The sequence below is a fragment of the Mastigoproctus giganteus genome, chromosome 11, assembly GCF_048544385.1.
Source record: "Mastigoproctus giganteus isolate SK-2022 chromosome 11, ASM4854438v1, whole genome shotgun sequence".
In the NCBI taxonomy this organism is placed as follows: Eukaryota; Metazoa; Arthropoda; class Arachnida; order Uropygi; family Thelyphonidae; genus Mastigoproctus; species Mastigoproctus giganteus.
This window is the reverse complement of record NC_143585.1, coordinates 79,037,862-79,059,731: the sequence shown is the minus strand read 5'-3', so window position 1 is coordinate 79,059,731 and position 21,870 is coordinate 79,037,862. Positions and strand designations below refer to the sequence as shown.

General features: G+C 37.4%; 1 protein-coding gene across 2 annotated transcripts in view; it reads right to left on the bottom strand.

Moving 5' to 3' along the window:
* LOC150078169 (protein SSUH2 homolog) overlaps window positions 1-20,855 on the bottom strand; it is a 46,583-nt gene extending 25,728 nt beyond the window's left edge. The window contains exons 1-2 of one of the 2 annotated variants that reach the window (XM_090385456.1): window positions 20,726-20,855; window positions 7,045-7,148 (exon numbers count right to left, since the gene is read on the bottom strand). In XM_090385456.1, the coding sequence (XP_090241582.1) occupies window positions 7,045-7,147 (103 nt within the window). In that variant the 5' untranslated portion in view covers window position 7,148; window positions 20,726-20,855. Of the gene's footprint in view, window positions 1-7,044; window positions 7,149-20,372; window positions 20,496-20,725 lie in introns of those variants that run through there. The other variant, XM_090385455.1, reaches the window with a different exon arrangement.
* Window positions 20,856-21,870: the final 1,015 nt, after the last annotated feature.

The following is a 21,870-nucleotide window of genomic DNA, read 5'->3' as shown; positions in this document are numbered from 1 at the left end:
AACGTTGGGCCTCAGTAGGGGCCCAGCGGCTAAATGACCAGATGAACAACGGTACAAGGCATCACACATATACAAAGTCCATACACTTTTAAATCTCTGGCTTTTCCAGTCAACTGGTTCACCCACAATGTAAACTACGCGGAGATGGGGGGAACCCCTTGTGCCGTTTGACCCTAAATACACTTACACTTACACACTTACTTACACGATAGGAGAGAGTATATGATGAGAGCCCTGTCGATCAATTCGGCCCTGGAAAGATTGTGCAGGGCTCAAGGGGTAGAATTTTTTTCAGCCTGGTCTGTACTTGTTAACAGGAGAGACTGCTCCTACAGGGATGGGATACAGTTAAATAGAAAGGGTGCAATAATGTTCGCTGATGCTATCGAGGCAGTGTTAGGTGGGTCGGAAAACTGCTAGATTGGGGGGATACAAGGACTAATAGATTAACAGTAGCCACTGGCAGAGGTGAAAGAGATTCTTGCACTGCTTCTATTGGAATGAGCCGCAGCCTGGAAAATAAGATGCAGGATATTTCAGAGACTGCTGGGAATCATTGGGGTACAAATAAACACATAGGTTGTGTTAGGGTAGCTAAGAAAAAGAACAGGTGCATGTATACTTGCGTGTACACCAATGCTAGGAGTTGAGTAAATAAATTTGATGAATTTGAGGTATTTCTCAAAACATCAAAGGCAGATATTGTGGGGATTTCAGAGCCGTGGGGTCACACAGATATAAGGAATGCAGAACTGGAATTTGGGGAGTACAATGTCTACAGAAAGGATAGACAGGGTAGGAAGGGAAGAGGGGTTATGCTATTAGTTAAGAAAAACATAAAATCCAAGGAAGTGAAGCCAGTCGACATGGCTGGACAGTGCAGTGTCGAGTCAGTTTGGTGTGACATAAGCATTGGGAGATCAAAATTGAGAGTAGGAGTGTGCTATAGGCCTAATGACTCTGATGAGTATAATAAGAAACTGTACGGGGAAATAGAGTGGGCCAGTAAATCAGAGAGTCTTATAATAGGGGATTTTAATTTCCGAAATATTGACTGGAATTTGGGGGCTGGTCACTCACACACTAGCAAGGCTTTTGTGGATTTATTGGATGATTGTTTTCTACATCAGCATGTTCGGGAGGCAACTAGAGGGAGTAATACTCTTGATTTGATTATCAGTAGTGATTCTTCATGCATTAAGAATCTGCAGGTAAATGAACCACTAGGTGGCAGTGATCACATTTTGCTGAAGTGGGATTTACTCAAAGAGGTAACTACCATTAGGGGTAAAGGGAAGGGTTATTGCTTTCTTAAAGGCGACTACGATGGACTGAGACAGTATTTAAATTCTATACAGTGGGACCAACTGATGATGTTACCAACAGCAAATTCAAAATGGGAAGCATTCAAAGAACTTATCTTGGAAGCTACTAGGCTTTACATACCAACTAAGAAATATTGTTCAAGGTGTAGGCTTAAGTGGATGTCAGATGAACTAATGAGGCATATGGCAGAGAAGAAAAATGCATGGGATACATACAAATTAACATGTGACACAGAAGCCTATGATAGATACAAGTTGATCTTTAACCAAGTTACAAAGGAGGTTAGGCAGGCGAAGGCAGATAACGAGAAATCCTTGGCAAGAGATGCAAAGAAAAACAGCAAAGAGTTCTTTACTTATGTAAACTCTAGAAGGAAGGGGGATGATCAGATTGGTCCACTTGATATCGATGGGTCAACTGTTGATGATCCTGCTCAGGTACCTAACAAACCGAATGAATATTTTGCATCAACATTCACACATGAGGAGTTATTCAGCGAGGGGAATGCCAGAGGCGCATTCAACTCTAGCAGTAAGCTACAGAATCTTGAAATAACTGAGAGTAATGTGGAGGAGAAATTGTTGAAGATAAACACAAGAAAGGCACCTGGGGTGAATGGGATCTATCCAGTTATATTAAAGGAGGCAGCAAAGGAAGTAAGCAAACCCTTAGCCATAATTATGAGAGCTTCCTTGGACTCAGGGGAGGTACCCACAGACTGGAGATGTGTAAATGTGACCCCAATTCACAAAGAGGATCAAAGGGCGACACAAGTAATTATAGACCTGTTAGTTTAACTTCTGTTCCTGGAAAATTAATGGAGGCACTGGTTAAAGAAGCACTGCAGGATCATCTAGACAAGACTTCAGTTATAGCTCAGACACAGCATGCTTTTGTTAAGGGGAAGTCTTGCCTGACCAATTTGATTGGATACTATGATGCAGTCACAAAAGAACTGGATGCAGGGAATAACTTTGATATTATATACTTGGATCTTAGAAAGGCTTTTGATACTGTTGCACATGGAAGACTGCTGCACAAATTGGAGCAGTGTGGCATTGGAGGCAAATTGCTGCTATGGATAAAGGGGTGGTTGAGGGGGAGAAGACCGAGAGTGGTAATCAATGGACACTGCTCATCGTGGACTAATGTTATTAGTGGAGTCCCTTAGGGTTCAGTATTGGGTCCATTATTGTTTTCTGTATTTATAAATGATATTGATGATGGTATATCAAGCTTAATGTCCAAGTTTGCAGACGATACAAAGGTTGGCAGGGTTGTCAAGGACACTACTGACACTATGCTACTGCAACAGGATCAGGAAAGGTTGAGCAGATGGGCTGAGAGGTGGCAAATGAAGTTTAACATTGACAAATGTAAAGTACTGTATTATGGTGAAATGTGTTTCCCCTTCACTAATATAAAAACATAAACGAGGACTGACTGTATACGGCTCGACCGACGCGATCCATTTCTCTCGTGAAATCGATGTAATTTCCGACAAACGTTGAGCACGAATTCGAACGCACACATATAAATATGACAGTTGGAATACAAATTCTTGTATATGTGTGCAGTTCATGCGGCAGCAAAGTTGAATTTTGTTCATCTTTCGCTCTCACTCTCCGCCGTCTCACCATATATTGATAACATATGAGAAACGACCTTGAAGATAGTGGGCGGCAGTGTTGCCAAACGAAAAAATCAAGAACCGCGTAACTCCGAGTCCGCGTAAGTCAGGGTATTACTGTACTACATATGGGAAACAGCAACCCCAGAGTAACTTATCAACTCTGTGGTACTACACTGACAGTGGTAGAGAATGAAAGGGACCTTGGGGTGGTTGTGCAGGCAGATATGAAGTTTTCTGAGCAGTGCAGACGGGCTGCAAGAGTAGCTCATGGAGTATTGTCAATGATATACAGGAATTTTTCTAGCAGGGATAAGGAGGTGATTATTCCCTTGTATAAGGCAATGGTCAGGCCACACCTAGAGTACTGTATACAGGTCTGGAGGCCTCATTTCAAGAAGGATGTAGAGCTGCTGGAACGAGTACAGAGAAGGGCAACAAGATTAGTGAATGGAACAAAGGGTTTCTCTTACGAAGAAAGGTTTTGCAAATTACAGTGTCTTGGGACTAGGCACCGGCGAGGTGATCTGATAGAGGTGTATAAAGCCTTGAATGGTTTAGCATGCTCAATGCTGATGGGATTCTTCCTCTTGCTCAGAATAATCACCTGAGAGGGCATAAATTCAAATTGAGAAAAGACAGATTTAGGATAGACGTGAGGAAATTTACCTTTAGCCAGCGGTTGGTTGGTTGGTGGAATAGACTTCCATCCCTTGTCGTGGAAGTTGATAGCCTAAATAAGTTTAAGGCTCAGCTGGACAGGTATTTCGAACGAACAGAGGGGTGAAGTGGAAGTGGTTATTTTTTATTTATTTATTTTATTTTATTTTATTTATTTTTTTTTTTTTTGGCTGATGCTGCATAAGCTTGCTTTCTTGCATCAAATGCCTCTACTAATGCTAATGCTAATGCATTACACACAGTTTGATTGGCTATACCTCCCGAACGCTTCCGACATGTTGTTGAATCAATGCCATGCCGGATAGCTGCTGTACTGAGGGCAAAAGGAGGACCTACGAAGTATTAGGTAGGTGGTCATAATTCAGTGATCACTCAGTGTATTGTCCACCCTGCTTTTCCCTTCTTTAATCTCCCTCCACGTATACAGAAAAACCTCCCAAAAATTTCCTACACTGATGATTTGAAGATGTTGTTTTTCTCGTATTCTGTGGAAGTAATAACATATTTATAAACCAGCGTTTAGCTGCCTTCCTTCTGTAGCTTCCTTCTTTCTCTCAGTCATACTCTTAATCCTCAAGTGTCTGTTCATCTTACAATAACTACGAAATCCATTCCTCTTCAGTTTATTCCTGTAATTGTGAACTGTCTAATTCAAAAGGTTCCGTTACACAGTATATATTTTGCTTCCAAACTCACTTTTAAAACTCACCTTCAGAAGTCATTAAATACTTTGGCTTGGAGTCTAAAGCAAAATTTAATTTGCACTTCTAATCCAAACATAATACTGAAGTACATAAAAATTCACTTGCATCCTGTCAAGCTGTATGGTTCAGTCATTTGGGCTGCTACTAAATAATCATTCTTTCTCCTAGCCTGTCTTCAGAAATATCTTAAATGGGGAAATATTAAAGCTAATAAGATGTTAGACTGGTCCAGATCTGAAATGTATAAATATTCACTTTACGGCAATTTCCAAGTAATAGTTCACGATTCTCTGAAGACTTCCTCACAAATGAATACTTCACTTCTTTAGTTTCCATTTATCTGGGACAAAAATATTTAATTTTTTTTTGCCACACCAACACCTATTTTTTTTCAATTTCAGATAAAAGGATCTTTGGATTTCGTAATGAAAATTTAGTGCCGAAGACATTTTACGTAACTTTCGCTTTACAATCCTAAAGTAAAACTAGCTTATGAAGATTTTATCCAGAGCTTTGAGATCTCAACCTAACCACATCCTTTGCTCATGAACGGAAGTGGTTAGATTCAGAAAACTCGATAAGGGGGAGGAGACAAGCGACTGGAGGAAAGTCCCAAAGAGGAATAATTCTGGCTTGCAGGGAATCGATTAAGTTACAGGACAGCATTCGGTGACGACTCTAGGCTAAGTGGCGCCAAATATTACTGAACAGTTTCTCCTTCTCGGCGCCCTTCCAGCTTGATACCCAAAGCAATCGCTCTACTCGGTCGGACTTGAGACGATCATGTAAATGACCTTCTCCAAAACGATTGTAACAAATTAATAAGAAACTAAAAACAGTTCAGCACTAAAATTATTTATTTCTAATTCAGTCGTGAAATTTATGTCAATATTTCACTCTAATTTTTAAAGTTACTAGTATTAGTATTATAATTGGTAAATAATACAAGGAAGCGCACTTTTTCTGCTTCTGCCAAAAACAAGGAAAAAATTCTACAAGTTATGCTTTCCCGTTGACAAAAAAGTGCCTATCCAATTCCGCTTTAAACTTTACCAAACTCTCTGTCACGACCAATGTGGCAGGCAATTTATTCCAATGATCTACAACACGAGGCCCGAGAGTAAACTTTATGAAATCCAGCCCTCTGTTCCAACAAATACTCCCGAATTTGTTGTTTTCAAAATTCTTATTGTCCTCTCTTCTGCCAGTGAAAATATACCTTCCTCTTTCATTCTACCGATTCTCTTCAGGATCTTCAAATAATATTTGAGACTAAATATACCTCTATCTTAGAACCCTTTCTAGAAATACTATCACTCCTGAACTTGGTTACCAGAACTGAACACAACATTCTAAATGCAGTCTCCCCGTTTTCTTATATAAAGGGACAATGGCGTCCTTTTCTTTACTTACGATCGTCTCATATGTCATTGACAGGACACCAAGTGCTTTCCTACCCACTTGTTTTCACTGAGTCGAAAATCCAGATTGTTCAAAAATCTGTTTCCCCATGTCGTATTGCCCTCCCAGGATTTCCATTCTATGAGAAGCAGGTTGAAGTTGCCCATAATGAGGCAATCACACTGGCTGCCCAATTAAGTTGCCTACAGAGATTTGTGGCATACTTCCTCAGTCATTTGGCCTGTAATATTCCTCAACAATCATTTTCCATTTACTGCATGTCATTCTGCGCGGTTAGCACAGTGGTTACAATAACCGTCCTCCCCACACCATTCGGAAAAGTCCTGGGTTCGAATCCCGTCAATGACGCAAGGAACTTTTATGGGCTTTTTTCACTCCGTGGCTGAGTTAGTCAGTCTTAGGTGTGGGCGGCAAGGTTCCCCTCCCCTACAAACTCAAGTTTTGTTTTTCGTCTAGCAAAACCAATAAAGCGACCGGAGGACATACGAAATTTATGGACATAACACACATGGGCAAATGAGTTCGTTCTTGGGTGGCCAAATGTGACAGTTTTTTTTTTTTTTTTTTTTTTACCGCTTGTCATCTTGCACTACACATATTCAACCTCCATCTGAATTTGACTTGAGTCTGGATTCAGTCTGATCGCTTGCAGAGATATTTTGATAATAAGCATGAATTTCCCTTTCCTTCTATCCACCCAGTCCCTTCTGAACACGGTATCATAATAAAATTCTTCATCCGTGGATGGTGTCATGTCTCTGTTAGTTCTTTTATATCAGCATCATTGGTTGACTTAATGAAAAGCGCAAATTAGTTTAAATAAATAATCTTCATTACTGGTAATGTGCTTACAACTGGTTACAACATATGACCAGTTTTACTCATCACATTATACGATTCTTGCATACCGATATTTGGAATGGCTCCCTGCCCAAACAGCTCCATATAAAGTCATCCTGGAATAAGGCCAAATAAAAACTGAATGGATAGACGAACAAATTCCATTCAAGGAAACGTTAGACTTGGAAAAGCTTAGATATGAGTTTGCTGGACTACTTAGAAAGGAAAACATCATGGCGATAAGGCCAGGATTATTAAATTTTGTATCTTTTGGCTCTTTGTGCATCCCATATATTTATTTAAAGACGTTTATTCCGGTGGGGTGTGTGTGGGTGTAACCTGTTCATGACCCGACTCCATTTGCACATTTTGTCTTATCCCAGAAAAAACAGGAAAGTTAAGTTTATCTTTTTTAATTAAAACTTAATTAAAATGACTTACCAAAAGTTGGAGGTTGTTCGTTATTCGCTATTGGTTGATATCCACCAGGGGGTGCACCTGGAACTACTGGACTCTGGGGATAAGTCTGAGGATAAGTTGTCATCCTGAAAAGTTAAAAGAAAGGACAGCATTAAGCTACATTTACATCTGGATACTTGTGTGAAATACATGTCAAATTGACAAATTGCGATACTATGAGATTCTTCCTCGTTGGCTTTTCTGGATACATTTTGTAGATGATGATTTTACCATATACGAGAAAGTGGCAGAACTGACGCATGCGCTGTTTCTACATTTAAACAGATTTTTCGAAAAATAAAAGACGGAATTTCTCACTGTTTTTTCTCACTTTCCCCTAAAAGCAATCTTGGTACAAAATTGGACATATATTTACGATAGAACCTCAATAACTCGGATTCTCTATAATTCGAATTGCCTCCTTTTTGAATATTATTTATGCAGAATCTTTCCCAGACCATAATTTAATATCACAATTCCAAACTTCTTTCAGGATGATTTTACAATCACTTTATAAAAGAAATAAAATTATTCAAAAGGAAAAATAAAATGCAACTGAAAATTAAGCCATGTAAAATTATTCAAAAGGAAAAATAAAATGCAACTGAAAATTAAGCCATGAAAAACGAAACGGTAATACAATACAAGAGTCCTGAAAGAACCCACAGAGGTCAAAGGCACAATACCCGTGGCTTGTGCATCTAATCACCGAAAAGACTGCAGTTATATCAATTGCAGGCTACTCGGTGATCAGATAGAGGTAACGGGCAACAATACAGAACCTTTACTCAACAGAAATTTGATTTCTTCAGCAAAAAAATTGAACAAGTTGTGGTTAGGTGTAAAAGTAACTCTTGTATTGAACTCCACCTCGCTTTTAAGTGGTTCCTTCCATATTTCTGGCACAGGCAGTAACATATCCCAATGAATAATCCATCAAGATAAAGGAATGCAATTTTCGAGCTAGCTCTTTTTTTCTTACAAAAGTTTTGTGAAATCAATAACACGCTAACCTAATTCTTGTAAACAGTTAATATATGGATATTGGATTAAGTAGGAGGTTGTACCAGTATGTTTCTTAGGAAATGAGAAATTTTATTTGTGTATTTTTTTTACAGCACGTGTTTTCTGTCTGGTTGAAAGATCAATTTTAATAAACGTTTCAGCATGTCCATGGATATCGTGACAACACGCATAGTTTGCCCAAGTAGCAAGATCCGTATCACACGCCTTAATAAAACGTTGCTGTCAGACTCCTTAAAACCAGTATAATTCACTGCGAACAGAGGTGAGCTCTGCTGTTTACTATATTATGAATTGAACTGTAGCAGCAGCCACAAAAAATGTCACTCTGCTCTTAGGACAAACAAAGGAGTTCCCGACGAACAAGATAATTGTCTAGGAAATCTGGCAACGATTGCAACCACTCTACTAAGTATCTAATATACTCGGTTATTAATTTTCCAAAGAGGTCTATGACATGTACAGGGACTTCCTTTTCCATATCTCCAATGATTTCATATTCTGTCTGAAAGCTGCATGTATTCAATGATCTGTTTGTGGGTTGAAAAATTGGTTTCCAGAGATAAACGCTATTCTTAACCTCAAGACTGGCTAATTTGTCCATCTCTTGAAATTCACTTAAAAGCTTCTTATATGACAGGAATTTAGTGTTCCTCCCTAAACAGGAAAAAGAAATCTGGATTTAGTTTTATAAATTAAATGTTTCCTTATTTTTATATGAATATTTTCTGTTGTATATTCCGCTCTCCAAATTCCAAGTTGGGCCATAGTTTTACCCAACTCAATAATCATTTATAGTTAGTAAATAAATAAATAAATCCGTTATGTGATTGACGTTGTACATTGAAGATGATTTTTATAAGAAACTTACCCTAATATTAATAAAATATTTTATATTTCATTGTCTGATAGAGACTGCTGGCGGCCATCATGGGTAGAAAAAGAATTGAACTGGATGAAGGAAAAAGGAAAAGACCTAGTTGCCTGAATTTCTTGCCAAATTGGAGGCATTACTGAGTCGGTTATGATGATGATAAGTAAAAGAATGGCTCAATTAGCTTCCGCAAGTAGTGAATTACTTCATTTATGAAGGACTAATGCCTTGTAGACATTTATTCATAAGTTGGCACAGGACCAACTGAACTACTAGCAATTGTCCGGGAAAAAATGCATAAATCATAATTACAAGTATCATTAAATTGCAATGTCAAGGAGTCAAATAAACTGCTGGCAATCGCTCAGAAAGAAAAAAAAAACATGAAAATTGTCAATTAAGTTATTAAAACCAGCCATAGTCCCCGTGCATCGCACAGAGTCAACGAACGAATAATCTCGTCCCTCCCTACTCTGTATACCGTTGCTCCTTTAATACATGTTCTTTTTTCGGTAATACTTTTCTCTCTTGGTGTTATATGCAGTTCACATGAGGGGTAAATAGGCTAGAAGACGTAGATGTCTTCTTGATTAAATCCAACGTGGTAAAGAAGGTCGTGACGTTAAACGGATATACAGTTCTCAATGGATCAGCGACGTTATAACAAAACATTGCTAATCGAAACAAACAAAGCGAAACTGGGCTGTAGACAACATCTGGGTGTGTGTTGTACACGATACGAGTTATGCAATTAATGTTTAATAGAGTATACAGTAATAGAAACACGTGAAACTCTTTTATCACCTGCCTGGATAGTGGGCACAATGCACGATTGGTCCATGGACTCGTGTTGTTCGCGCCGCACATGGAGTCCGTCCGCGTGTTACTCCAGGTATTTAGACTCATCCGACTAGCACACTCGTTTTCAGTCTTCCAATGTCCAACCAGCGTGTTGCTGAAACCGCAGCATCGATGATGATCAGCGGTGAAGAGAGGGTGTCTCTTGGATCGTCTGCTGTGGAACCCATATGTCTGAGTGTGTGGCGCATCATAATTTGAGATATTGTTCTTCTATTCCCCATATTGTATTGCGATGTCAACTATAGCACAGTGACCTGCCGTTGAGCCAACACAACGCGCTGCACCTTTCGCTGACTACAAACATCCACCTTGCATAATCCTTTACAGTTCCGTCGGCGGGTGGTGGTTTGATCCGTTCGACACCATTCTTTGTACACCTTAAACCACAGTGGGCCGTGAGCAACCGATAAGACGTGTCGTTTCTGATCTGTACTCGCCCGACGCACAAGTTCCCACAATCATGCCCTTTTGGAACTCTGCAATATCTTTGCTACGCCCCATAACTTCTACTTTGGCTTGCACGACCAGATGCAAATTACAACTGCTTTCGAGTACGAAATTCTTCGGCGTTTTCTACTGCGAGGGATGCGGAATAGTCCATTACGGATGGGTGGTCACAATTCAGTGATCACCGAGTGTATATTCAAGAACTGTTCTGATAATGTATAATAGATTATTATATTATAATTTATATACATAGCGCACCACTTTTATTTACTGAGCGAGTATACCCAAGCAAATCATTGACCACGTATATCCACATGTATCACGCATGCTCAGACATGAAGATAAGCATAGGCACTGCTTCCTTCAGCCATTTTGAAAATCGCTGAAGGAAGAAAAGTTACAAATTAGAAAATTTTAGATTCTGCTTGTACAGAATATTCTATAGTTGTGAAACTAGTTTTTAATTTTAACAGTACATAATTGTCTGTTCACATATTGGTGCGCAAGTGCTTTGGATTTACTTTTAACGCGGTAGCGCACTAATCACCTAACGCCAGTGCATAAAAGAAAAACAAGCAAAATGGATCCACGTGCACTCCCTAGACTGATTTAATACAGTATTAAAAGTGTTCACTGCATCACAATAAAGCGAACTGTTCTCTCCCTGTTTCATTTTTGATTTATATAATAAAACATTACATATTCTTCTGGAAATAATCCGTTCACTTGTACAATAAATAATAAGACACGTACCAAAACCTGTATGTACATTAATTTAAAACAAGTTTTTCTTATTACTTCACCTCCTGAGAGTTTCCTCTGAAAACAATGAGTGTGTTGAGGTCGGGACTTCTTTTGTATGCGACTCTTTTGCTTTTCTGCTTAACCAACAGGTCACGTTTTTCGGCTTTAACAAAAAAGGCACCACGGGACAGCCACAGACTTCTGATTTTTTATTTATTTTATTATTTTTCTTTAAAGGGGTCGCCCAAGGTCTGTTCAACAACGCGGAAGGATATTTGTTACATCATACTGCCTTCACAGAAACTTTATTACCCCAACAGGCCTGAAAATTGAAATTTATGGAATAGGATTTTTCAAATCTCAAAGATTACAAAACCTCCTTCTGCCATATTGCACTTCAAACACGGTTTTATTGGGATTTGCTACACGAATATGAACTCCATCTTATTCTGTGCATTCTCAACACCTGTTCGCGTTCAAAGAAAAATCGATATTCATTGGTCACTAACTTTGTAATAACTAAAGATGCAATATCGTGTTTACATATTTTATTTAAAAACAAGAATAAGACTTTCGCGAAGAATCTGTACACGATGGAGAAAAATAGGTCATTGAATTCAACGTACACGAATTACTGGAGGACAATAATAGACAAATTCCAATTCAGGCCAGTGTGATTAAAATCCTTTGCCCCACGCAAAGCTGTCTCTATTTCGCTTTAACTCAATAAGATTGCGTGGGGGTTAATGCTTACAACAGGGTGGTGTGTGCATAAGCTTTTATGAATCGCAATGAACTCAATAAACTAGTACTGTGCACAGTTCTAGACTGCATTAAGCCTAGAAGAGAATAAATAGAACTGTTCGATAAAGGAGTCGATCGATAGGCCTCGTTCCATATTCGACAGGGTGATTGCGAAGGGAGTACTCTCCAAGAAGCACTTCCACTGGACAGAAATGTAGTTAATTGTATAGCAGTCAAAAGCAGAACATGCAGGATAAAAAATGTATATTTTTCAACCAAATGACTCTTTAAGGTTGGACAATCCACGATCCTCTATTAAATTCACACATAAATCTGAAAAACTCATTACAATTTAGTAAATGAAATTAGTATTAATTGATGACTGGCTTTTGTATTCTCGATGAGAGAGAAAACCTCGAGGAAAATATATTTTGAATAGTGGATTCGGATTGGACGTTACAGCTGGAGAGTACAACACTCACGTGCATACAACAAAATAGTGTAATTCATTTACATGTCTGGCACGTGCTTGTAAGCAAGTTTTATTTTGAACATCGAAGCAGAAAGCATTAGCCGGAACAAGAATTTGGAAGGTATCCAGGTTCAAAGTTAGGACTCTAACGTAGGAGCAGAGTTTGACCCAGACTAATTCTCCCTCTTTGCGTGACAGCCGTCAATTTAAATAAAGAGCAAATAAATCGCAATTAGAATAAACTGTGCTATATCCAGCTGACTTATTATTCGCATTTGAAGTCAACCCCAAGACCGTTTACTTCAGAAGTAGAACACCGATTGAGGGCAGGGAGTACTAATGCACCACACCATTCTAATATATACCTACCCTAAGTTGCAAAAGGTGTACCCACTGTTATAATATCCTCAATTTATAAGGATGACTTTGTAGAAAAGGTTACACTTAAAGCTTCCCATATTAAAAGTTTATTTTGTTCGCTTTGTAATAAGTTACACAAGATGCTAGGAAGAATTTTGACAATTGCGCATGCTCATTAATAGCCTAGATGAGATATGACATAATACGGTATACTGGAACAATACTGAGCTGGGTAATATGATAATACTAATATGAAGACAATAAAAGATGTTAATATACACTACCCTGCAAAAAGTCTTCGAACCCCCCATATTTTCAGAGTTCATCGGACCTTCCCGGATAAAGGACTGACTCAGAGCAGGATGAAATATCGTACGGGCTGAAAAAGTTAGTTTTTGTCGTGCAACACACGTAGAAACCAAGCTGATTGATTTAGAGAGGGCAGTTATTGTCGGATGACACATTACTGGCTTGTCGATTCGTGCAATTGTTGACAGGCTACACCAGTTACTCACAGGAAGACTATGAAAGCCACTTCATGTTACCAGAGGGTGGTACGACAATCTCGTCATACGCCCCCACAAAACAACAACCAGGAGTTCAAGGCATGAACCGTAACAGTTTGAGGTCTGTACTAACAAACTGCAAAGGTAGCTCTACAGCATCTGTTTTCGTAAGAGAGAGAGGCGGCTCATAAGCCAAGCATCACCAACTGCAATCAGTAGTTTCGCCTTGCATGATGCATAGAACAATAGAAATCGACTTTAGAGTGACGAATCTTGCTATACCCTATTCCTATCGAATGAGCAGGTTGATGTTGACGTTAGCTGGAAAACTTCTGCTGTTGGAGTGTATTATGCCAACGATATAGTTTGGGGGGGGGGGGTGGCAGTTGTGGTGTGCAGCTGTTTCTCATGGTGTGGTCTAGAACATTCAGCAGTTGTGTGAGTAACCATGAACTACGACGCCTACCCTAATATTTTGGACATTTCAATGCTTCCTACTATGTGGCGGTCCTTTGGTGCAGATCCATGTTTAATCCAACAAGATAATGCCCCATGCCATACTATCGGTGCTGTTTGAGAAATGTTCATGGATAGTAATGTACAAAATCTGGGAGTGTTGGCCCATATATCCGATTTGAGCGTTTTCGATTGCCTGTGGGATGAACTGGAGCATCGAGTGAGAGTCAGCTATAGTTTGATCAACACAACTCACATCGGTTGGACGTACTGCTGGTTGGTCAGCTCCGGAATTAGATTACGATGCAGTAGAGCCATCACGTTATAAAAGAGGTGAAAGTATGGGTGCAGAGACGTTGTGGCCAACAGCATAAGCAAGAGAAATATATATTTCGCTACTAAGAAGGTTATGTCGAAGAAAACACGTCCAATTCCTTCTAGACAAGAGAAAAGTTTTCTGTACAGCAAAGCTACTGTACTATCTAATAAAAATAATAAATTACACCTTAGGCTATGTGCCATAACCTTCAACAAACAGGACCTTTCAAAAATCCACCATGTACTGGGTCCCCATGATGCCAGATTTATGAGGTTCTATTGTACAGTAATGCAAAGGATAATAACTCATAATATTTCGAGTTGATAAGAAAACTTGATATAAACTTTACTTCTCAACCAAATACTTAAATTATGACTGCCTTCTCGTTAACTTTTATATGAATGCAATTTCCTGATATTAGAAAACTTTAAAAATAAAACAGTGTTATCTGAAAGTGCTTGTAAAAAAACTTTATACATGTACACATTTCACACTATTGTAAGATCAACGAGACAAGAATAAGAATGGTTACGAAAGCCAGCTGGAGTTATGAACATAAAAGTCTCAATAATGACAATTTCGCTATTAGAAAAGAAAGTCGAGTTTAAAATATGGAAAATTTGAGATTAGTGTGTGATTTGACTAGTTCTGAGAGTGATTAAGATAGCAACGAGTTTGACAGAATGTGGAAAGAGATTTTGAACCAAAGGAGTTCAAAGCGAGGACATTCCTCATTACGAAGTCTCCGATTAGGAGTATCATAGTGCAAGTAATTGAATAGTGGTGCCTCTCGCCAAGTTATAGGTTTTCCCAAATACCTCTCGGTACTCCTAAATATGCCTTAAAGCAATATTATTTATTACTACAATACAAATAAAACATGCTGACAAGGCAACGCTTCAAGACGTTCAGTATGTGTAATTTTACAAGATTGCAACTCAGCATGAATTGTTGAGGAGGCTTACTTTTCTAGGCGAAATAATAATAATAATAATAATTATTATTATTATTATTAGAAACAAGTAACTGTTTAAAATACAATGCATTACAGCTACATTCTCTGGACGGAAACATCAGGGAGAATTACATGAGTGAAAAATAGACCTAAACGTTGAACGAAAATTTAAAAAAATACAAATTTCATACAGATGTCAGCTTCCAGTTTTGAACAGTCTGAGCTAAGTGCTTGTATATGACAACAACGCCAACAAAACTAGAAATTAAACAAGTTAATAAGCACTGGGATTGAAATGCCCAGAAAAGTAGACATTTTACTAAGAACCAAGAACATTCATTACACTAAAAGGTTTCAGAGCTCAATACGATAGCACAAAAAACTCGAGTTTCCAGACGGAATTTAACGATCACAACGAATAATTCTGAGAAACCATTACGTTACTGAGTCTAAAAAATTGGCAAAAATGCTTCCAAGAGAACAATGGCACATTTTTTTGAAACAAACACAAGAGATAAATAATAATATTCCATACATAAAGAACCCTGATAATGAGACCATCAAAGATTTTCTTACTAAACGATACCTTAAAGTGGTTCGACATTTATTAGAATTAAATCGATTATGAGAATACAGAGTATTTCAAAAGTATATGCAAAAATAAAACTCTCGGACGTACTCTACGATCTAAAATAAGCAAAGGTCACATAAACACGTCAACATTTCTGAGCGTTAGAGTTGCGACTATTGGAATTTGCAAAAATATTGTTTTGGAGTTTTCAATGGTACAAAATAATGAATAAGAATAAGCAGACACGTCCATAATATGAAAGAAATTTTTACGAAGTATGTGCATGCTTGATATTCTTATTTATTAATTTTTTTATTATTATTATTTGATTACTTTTTGCTATTCAAAACTCCACAGCCATTGACTCCAGCCAATTTGGCATGCGTAAAAATACACTGTTTAATTTTCTGACTATAATAACGTTCTCAACAGTTATAATTCACTTATTCATCAATCCCCACTCAATTCTGCAAAGTCCAAGAGTAGAAAACTTGCCAATGTCCAAGTAGTATTAGTATTAGGCAGATAGTACAAGGAAGCCACAGGCTTTTGCTACACCAGCCAAAAAAAAAAAAAAGAAAGAAAAAGAAAATAGATATAAAAACAAATTATGTGCCTTTTAATTTCTTCAAACTGTCAGCCTCGACCTGCGGAAGCAGCTTGTTCCAGTAACCAACATTGGTAATACCTTAATACTTCTCCAATGCAAAAGAACTCTCTCGAGTTGATGCCCTCATAATTAATCTCAATGATTCAATGAACTTTCTTGAGGCTCCCTCAAAATTACTTGTACGTACCATCAACTCTATGGAGCCTTACTTACCTTTAGGCTTGAAAGTTTTTCTAATGAATAATCTTCTGAATATCCATTCAATATCGCTAATTTCACAGTCTGTCGTAATCACGAATGGTCTTTTGTCAGTAGAGATCGATGCAAAATAATTATTATTCATCAGCAACATCAGCTGGTTATCTAAGACTTTCCCACATTCTGTACACAAGGATCCGATCTGATTCTTTTTCTTCTAATTTATAGTCACATACATGAAAAACTCATTGTCCCCCTTCTTTGCTCTCTTAGCCAGAGCTTTATCGTACTCATCCTTTCCTCTCTAATCTTATCTATGATACTAATACAAATCGAACTTGTAGCTGTTGTAGGCTTCAGTCTTTTCCTCGCCCTGTAACTTTCCCATGGTTCCTTTTTCTGCTCTGTTAGACTGGCCAGTTCTGTATTCATCCATCTCGGCTTTCTCCTCGTGTTATATTTTCTTAATGGCATGTGTGTGTTCATGGCTTCTGTGATTATTGCTTTAAAGGTATTCCATAATTCGAATGTATTCGCCCTCTCTCTGCAATCCGCCCAATTCACTGCTCACATGTAGCGCCTTAAACTGCGATAGTCCCCTTTCTCTAAAATTAAAACCTGTGCCTTTATATATTACAAAGAATCGTCAGTTGAGCTAGGTGCGTCCACTAGACCAACCTTAGAATACATGCCACAGGCTATACAAATGAACTAATGACTTACACCGGAAATGCTTGCAGGCATTTTCGCAAAGGTCATGATATCCTCAGACGATATATTGAAAGTGAATCTTGCAACAACCATTATTTAGGTAAAATTTGAAGGTAAGAAAGAATTTTAATTTATAATATATAGTATAACAGAAATTAAACTGTCACCAAAACTTTATCCACTAATGAAGTTATAATTAAGCTACCGAAGTTACCGGAAAAGATGTAACTTAGCAGAAATACTTTAGAAAATTTAGATGGATTGTAGAAATTTATTTCACAAAATTATTAAAATAAAATTTACAAAATTACTGAAACAAAATTTAAAAATTACATATAAAGTAACTTTAAACAAATTTTAAGCAAAAAATTGGTCTACTAGACCAATCTTAATCCCATTCAGTTAATCTGCTGGAGCCAACTTAAAACACTTCTGCTCTTTTCGACTGCCCACAGTGATTTTCATGATAATCTAGCCTTCTGGTCTCTTGTCAAAGCTATTGGCCACAACTTCCTTACTTCCACTCTCTTTACATTCTCATAGTTCGGTTACATTTTCAAATAAAGATAAAACTAACTTATTAGCATCTTATTTTTCTTCTAACTCTTGACTCGATGATCTTGATAAATCTCCTCCTACTGAATACATTCAGTTCAGTGTCGCTCCTTGGTTTTCCAACAGAAAAGCATTGAAACAGTCCTGGAAAAAGCTCAATCCAAGATGTCTCCATATCCTTTGGCATATATCCACTTGTCTTTAAAACCTATGCTCCACAATTACCTGCAAGTTTTCTGTTGCCCTTTATTTTCATTCTCTTATTGCACTGGTGTTTTCCTCGTTCGTAAAAATTTGCACATATTCAGTCGACTCCTATAAATGCTAACAAATCCATCCCTTCTATTTATTGTCCTTTTGGGTTTATCCACTCTTCCCAAAATAATGGAAAAATCTATCAATTGGCATACTGCCTTGAAACCTCCATTTTGGATTTCTTCGATACTGGTCGATGACATCATGGCTCATCTACATAAAAATGGAATCAAAAAGTGTGAGGGCAAGAAATTTCTGTAGATATAGCTAAAGCTTTTGATCAAAATTAGCTTAAACGCTTCCAAGCGATCCTTCTATTTTATAGGATATTTCTGATTTTTCTCAACTTGATGAGCTTCAAAATTCACAATCCAGTTTCCTTTGTTTTAAAATGTACAGTGCAATGCCCAGTTTCCTTTCTGTTGGTTGGCTGCGTGTGACAGTGAATCGTCCCAGCTTCTAAATTCGTAATTAATGCTTAAATTCCTAAAAGTTCTGTCTTTTCATCACTTTCCCTTAATGATCCGTAATTTTTCTGACGATGGGACTTTACTTTTCACTTTCCAGTTCAACTTGTACAAAATTAGTTTTGTACAAATAACCAGAAATTCTAGAATAGCTACCATCAGTTCCATAAATGCTATTCTCGGGTAATTCACTAGAAAGGAGGGAGAAAACTTAGGTAATTTAAAATGCTTCTATAAGACAACCAAAAAGCAGCCATCTTTTCTCAACTTTCCGTTATTTTACGAACTGTACTTCATGCTTGCTGGGCATCAACTAACTCAGTGTTCCTTCTATTTCCCAAGTGTATTGGCGGATAACTGTCACCTACAATGGCTACCACATAATTTTTGTCAAAATATTAACCTTGAAAAAACAGCATAGCCTTTTTTGGTTACCCGATAAAACGCAATAATATACTTATTTATATTGGGGATAATCCGGTTGTTCCTAGTAAACATACTCTTCCCCCCCCCCAAAAAAAAACCATGCATTGGGACATTAAAGGAAATAAAATTTGGTTATAAAAATAATTAATATCAACTCCATGATCTTTAATGACATCAATGAGAGGACATCTTCAAGTTTGTTGTATATAGAGATTGGAATCTTGCCATAAAGGCTCAGAGTGGTTTACTGCTTGAACTAGAACGACTTGCTCTGGCTCTCGATTGTTATACCAAAATATCTCAAAGGCAGGCTCAGATCTGGACTGAAAATGGCAAGTTTGCCGCATTATTTCCCCTGAAACCAGTGTTGTACTGTAACAGTGCTTTGTGACATTGAGCATTGTCAGACTGATAAAAACTAAGAGCCTTCTACAAAGAATTTCCACAATGTAAGTAAGGCAAGATTGTTCAGAATATCACAATAAACAGCTGCATTTAATGCTATCATCGATGATAACCAGCAGATCAAGTCCAAACCACGTAAAATAGGTCCATATCATCACACATAATACCTGAACTGTGTGGCGTGACTCATTACTCCACATCAGCTCTACCACTGCTGAACTGATGTTGAATATTCTTTGATGGTTTTCGATTCAGCACTTAGTATATTTCCACGTTATTCTGAATTAGCATCTGTAATTTCCTCTCTTCCAAACCGAACTGAACACGTGCGTCAACTAATCACTGCCCACGGTCACGTGGATGGAAATAAAAACAATAATTAAGCGATGACTTTTAACCAGGCTGTATTATCCAACAGTCACAGTAGGTCGTGCACATGAGCGTACAAAAGCTTAACAGGCTTACGAAAAAAAAAATATATTCATAAAAATGCACCCACCAAAGTTCCTACGAAACAGATGTACCCAGGGTCTCTAAGAGACTTACTCCGACCCTGAATTTAAGTGATCATTTCCAGTAATGAGTTTCGAACACGATTAATGAAACAAAATAGCATTTATTTATTCCTACATTAACCATTCATGACTTCCACATGCAGTTTTTATTTCTTTGTAAACCAAAATATTTTATGCATTGGACAGACAGACTTTTAAATTAATTTTCAGAAATATTAAAACCAGACTTACAACGTCCTATTAATTTGGAAAGTTCGCCATTAAAAGTTGAAAGTCAACAAAGAGTGCGTTCTTTTTAATTACGCCCACTCACGTGTCTTGAAAATATTTAAATCATCTCTGGCAACGCTTCTTTGATACAAAGTAAACCTTCCCCGATCGAAAATGTTCCTTGATAAAATATGTCCCCCTCCACACTGTTGGTTTAACCTTGAGCTGCTTGAATTTGTACGTCACGTGTTGCTATTCATTGCGCAATGAATAGCAAAAGTGACCATCATCTCTGCCTCGCCAAGACTCTAAATAACTTGAGCAGCTACGTACAGTACTAACGATTTTAGCTACCAACCCGTAATTCCATTTACAATCAGGCATCCTCCATTGACTGTACTTTACTATAGCTGTTTGCTGGTTTCTGTTACAAGCAAACACGTGTTTCTGTTCAGCATGACAGCATTAGAGCATGGCAGAAATGAAACAGGCTCCATATCAGATCTCGAGATCCGCCAACAAGTTGATTGTTGGCAGTTGTGAATCTGTGTTTACAACATCAACGTTTATATTGTTACGTCACTAGCCAACAGAAAGAAGCATGAAGCATTGGAATTTCTACTTACATTCTAGGATCCATGTTAAATGTTCATTTATCCTAAGCTTCAATTCTAATGGAATAATTCACGAGCTAAACGGACTTAATGCACACACATACACGTACAAAAATATGCACCTATTAATGATTTTCAACACGTACACAACATGCAGCAACCGTTCTATTCGGTGATAGGTGGCGTTGTTGAGGGCAACATTTTCCCAAGGTTAGTTCTAAACACGTGACAAGCTAAAGATTCTTCTTGAGAACGAGATGGAAGCTATTTCTCGAGGAGTTTTCCACAGCTACGAATAATATAAAATTCCCCAACTGCGATAATCCAAGATTAGACGCCACAAGAAAGGCTTCGTGCCTACTTACTTGAACGCAACCTCTTTTCCGGAGACTTTTTCCTACACTGTCTGTCTACATAACACCAGATATGAAAATGGTCCACCCAACAGTCACGCGAACGACTTTGGCGGCTGCAATATAGCTGAATGCTGGTAGTCATGTGGTTTGAGTCGCGTCAGTGTCGGGGTAAAAGCGTGCGGGACACATGCGTCGTTGCCGTAGTGATGGCGTGCATTTTTAATCCGTTACGAGGCTGTTTTCTTCGAAAATAAATGGTGAATTGGCTGCGAATAACGTTTAAATGTAACAGGATACGCATTAAGTGGATCACACGTGCATTTCGGTTGTTGCACACGATTACTCGTCACGTGAGTTTGATTTTGATGGCGTAATCTCAACATCAAAGAAGGCGCCTTCAAAAACTAAATTTTAACCGAACTAAAAAAGAAGGCGATTATTATGATGGACAGAGCAAAAAAAGTGCTTGATGTGTAAGGACCTGTGCAGTAACAAGTGGTGATGACGGATTACTTATGTATTACCATTTATCTGCACCAGTTATCAGCACTAAGAACAGTTTAATTCATTATCTTAATTGGCATGGCTGGAGATAATATCAGAACGTTCAGGGAAGACTGAAATCTTTTTATTTACCTTTGTATTTTTTTAATTTTTTTTGTTTTATTTTTTGTATGTTTGTTTTTTGTACTTTTTATTTATTTTTTTTTTGTTTTTTTAAAAAATATTTTTTTGTATTTTAATTTTAATTTAAAAAAAATAATTTTTTTATTTTTTTTATTTTTATTTTTTATATTTTTGTTGTTATTTGTATATTTTGTATTTTTTGTGTTTTTTGTTTTTTGTATTTTTTTAATTTTTTGTGTTTTATATTTTGTATTTTTTTTTTGTACTTTTTATTTATTTATTTTTATTTTTTTTAGTTTTATTTTTGTATGTTTGTTTTTTGTAATTTTTATTTTTTTGTTTTTTTTATTTTATTTTTATTTATTTTATTTTTATTTATTTTATTTTTTTTGTATTTTTATTATTTTTTTGTTTTAGTTTTGCATTTTTATTTTTTGTATTTTTGTTTGTTATTTGTATTTTTTGTATTTTTTGTATTATTTTATCAAGCGACACTTATTGCATTTTTAAGTGATAATGACGCCCTC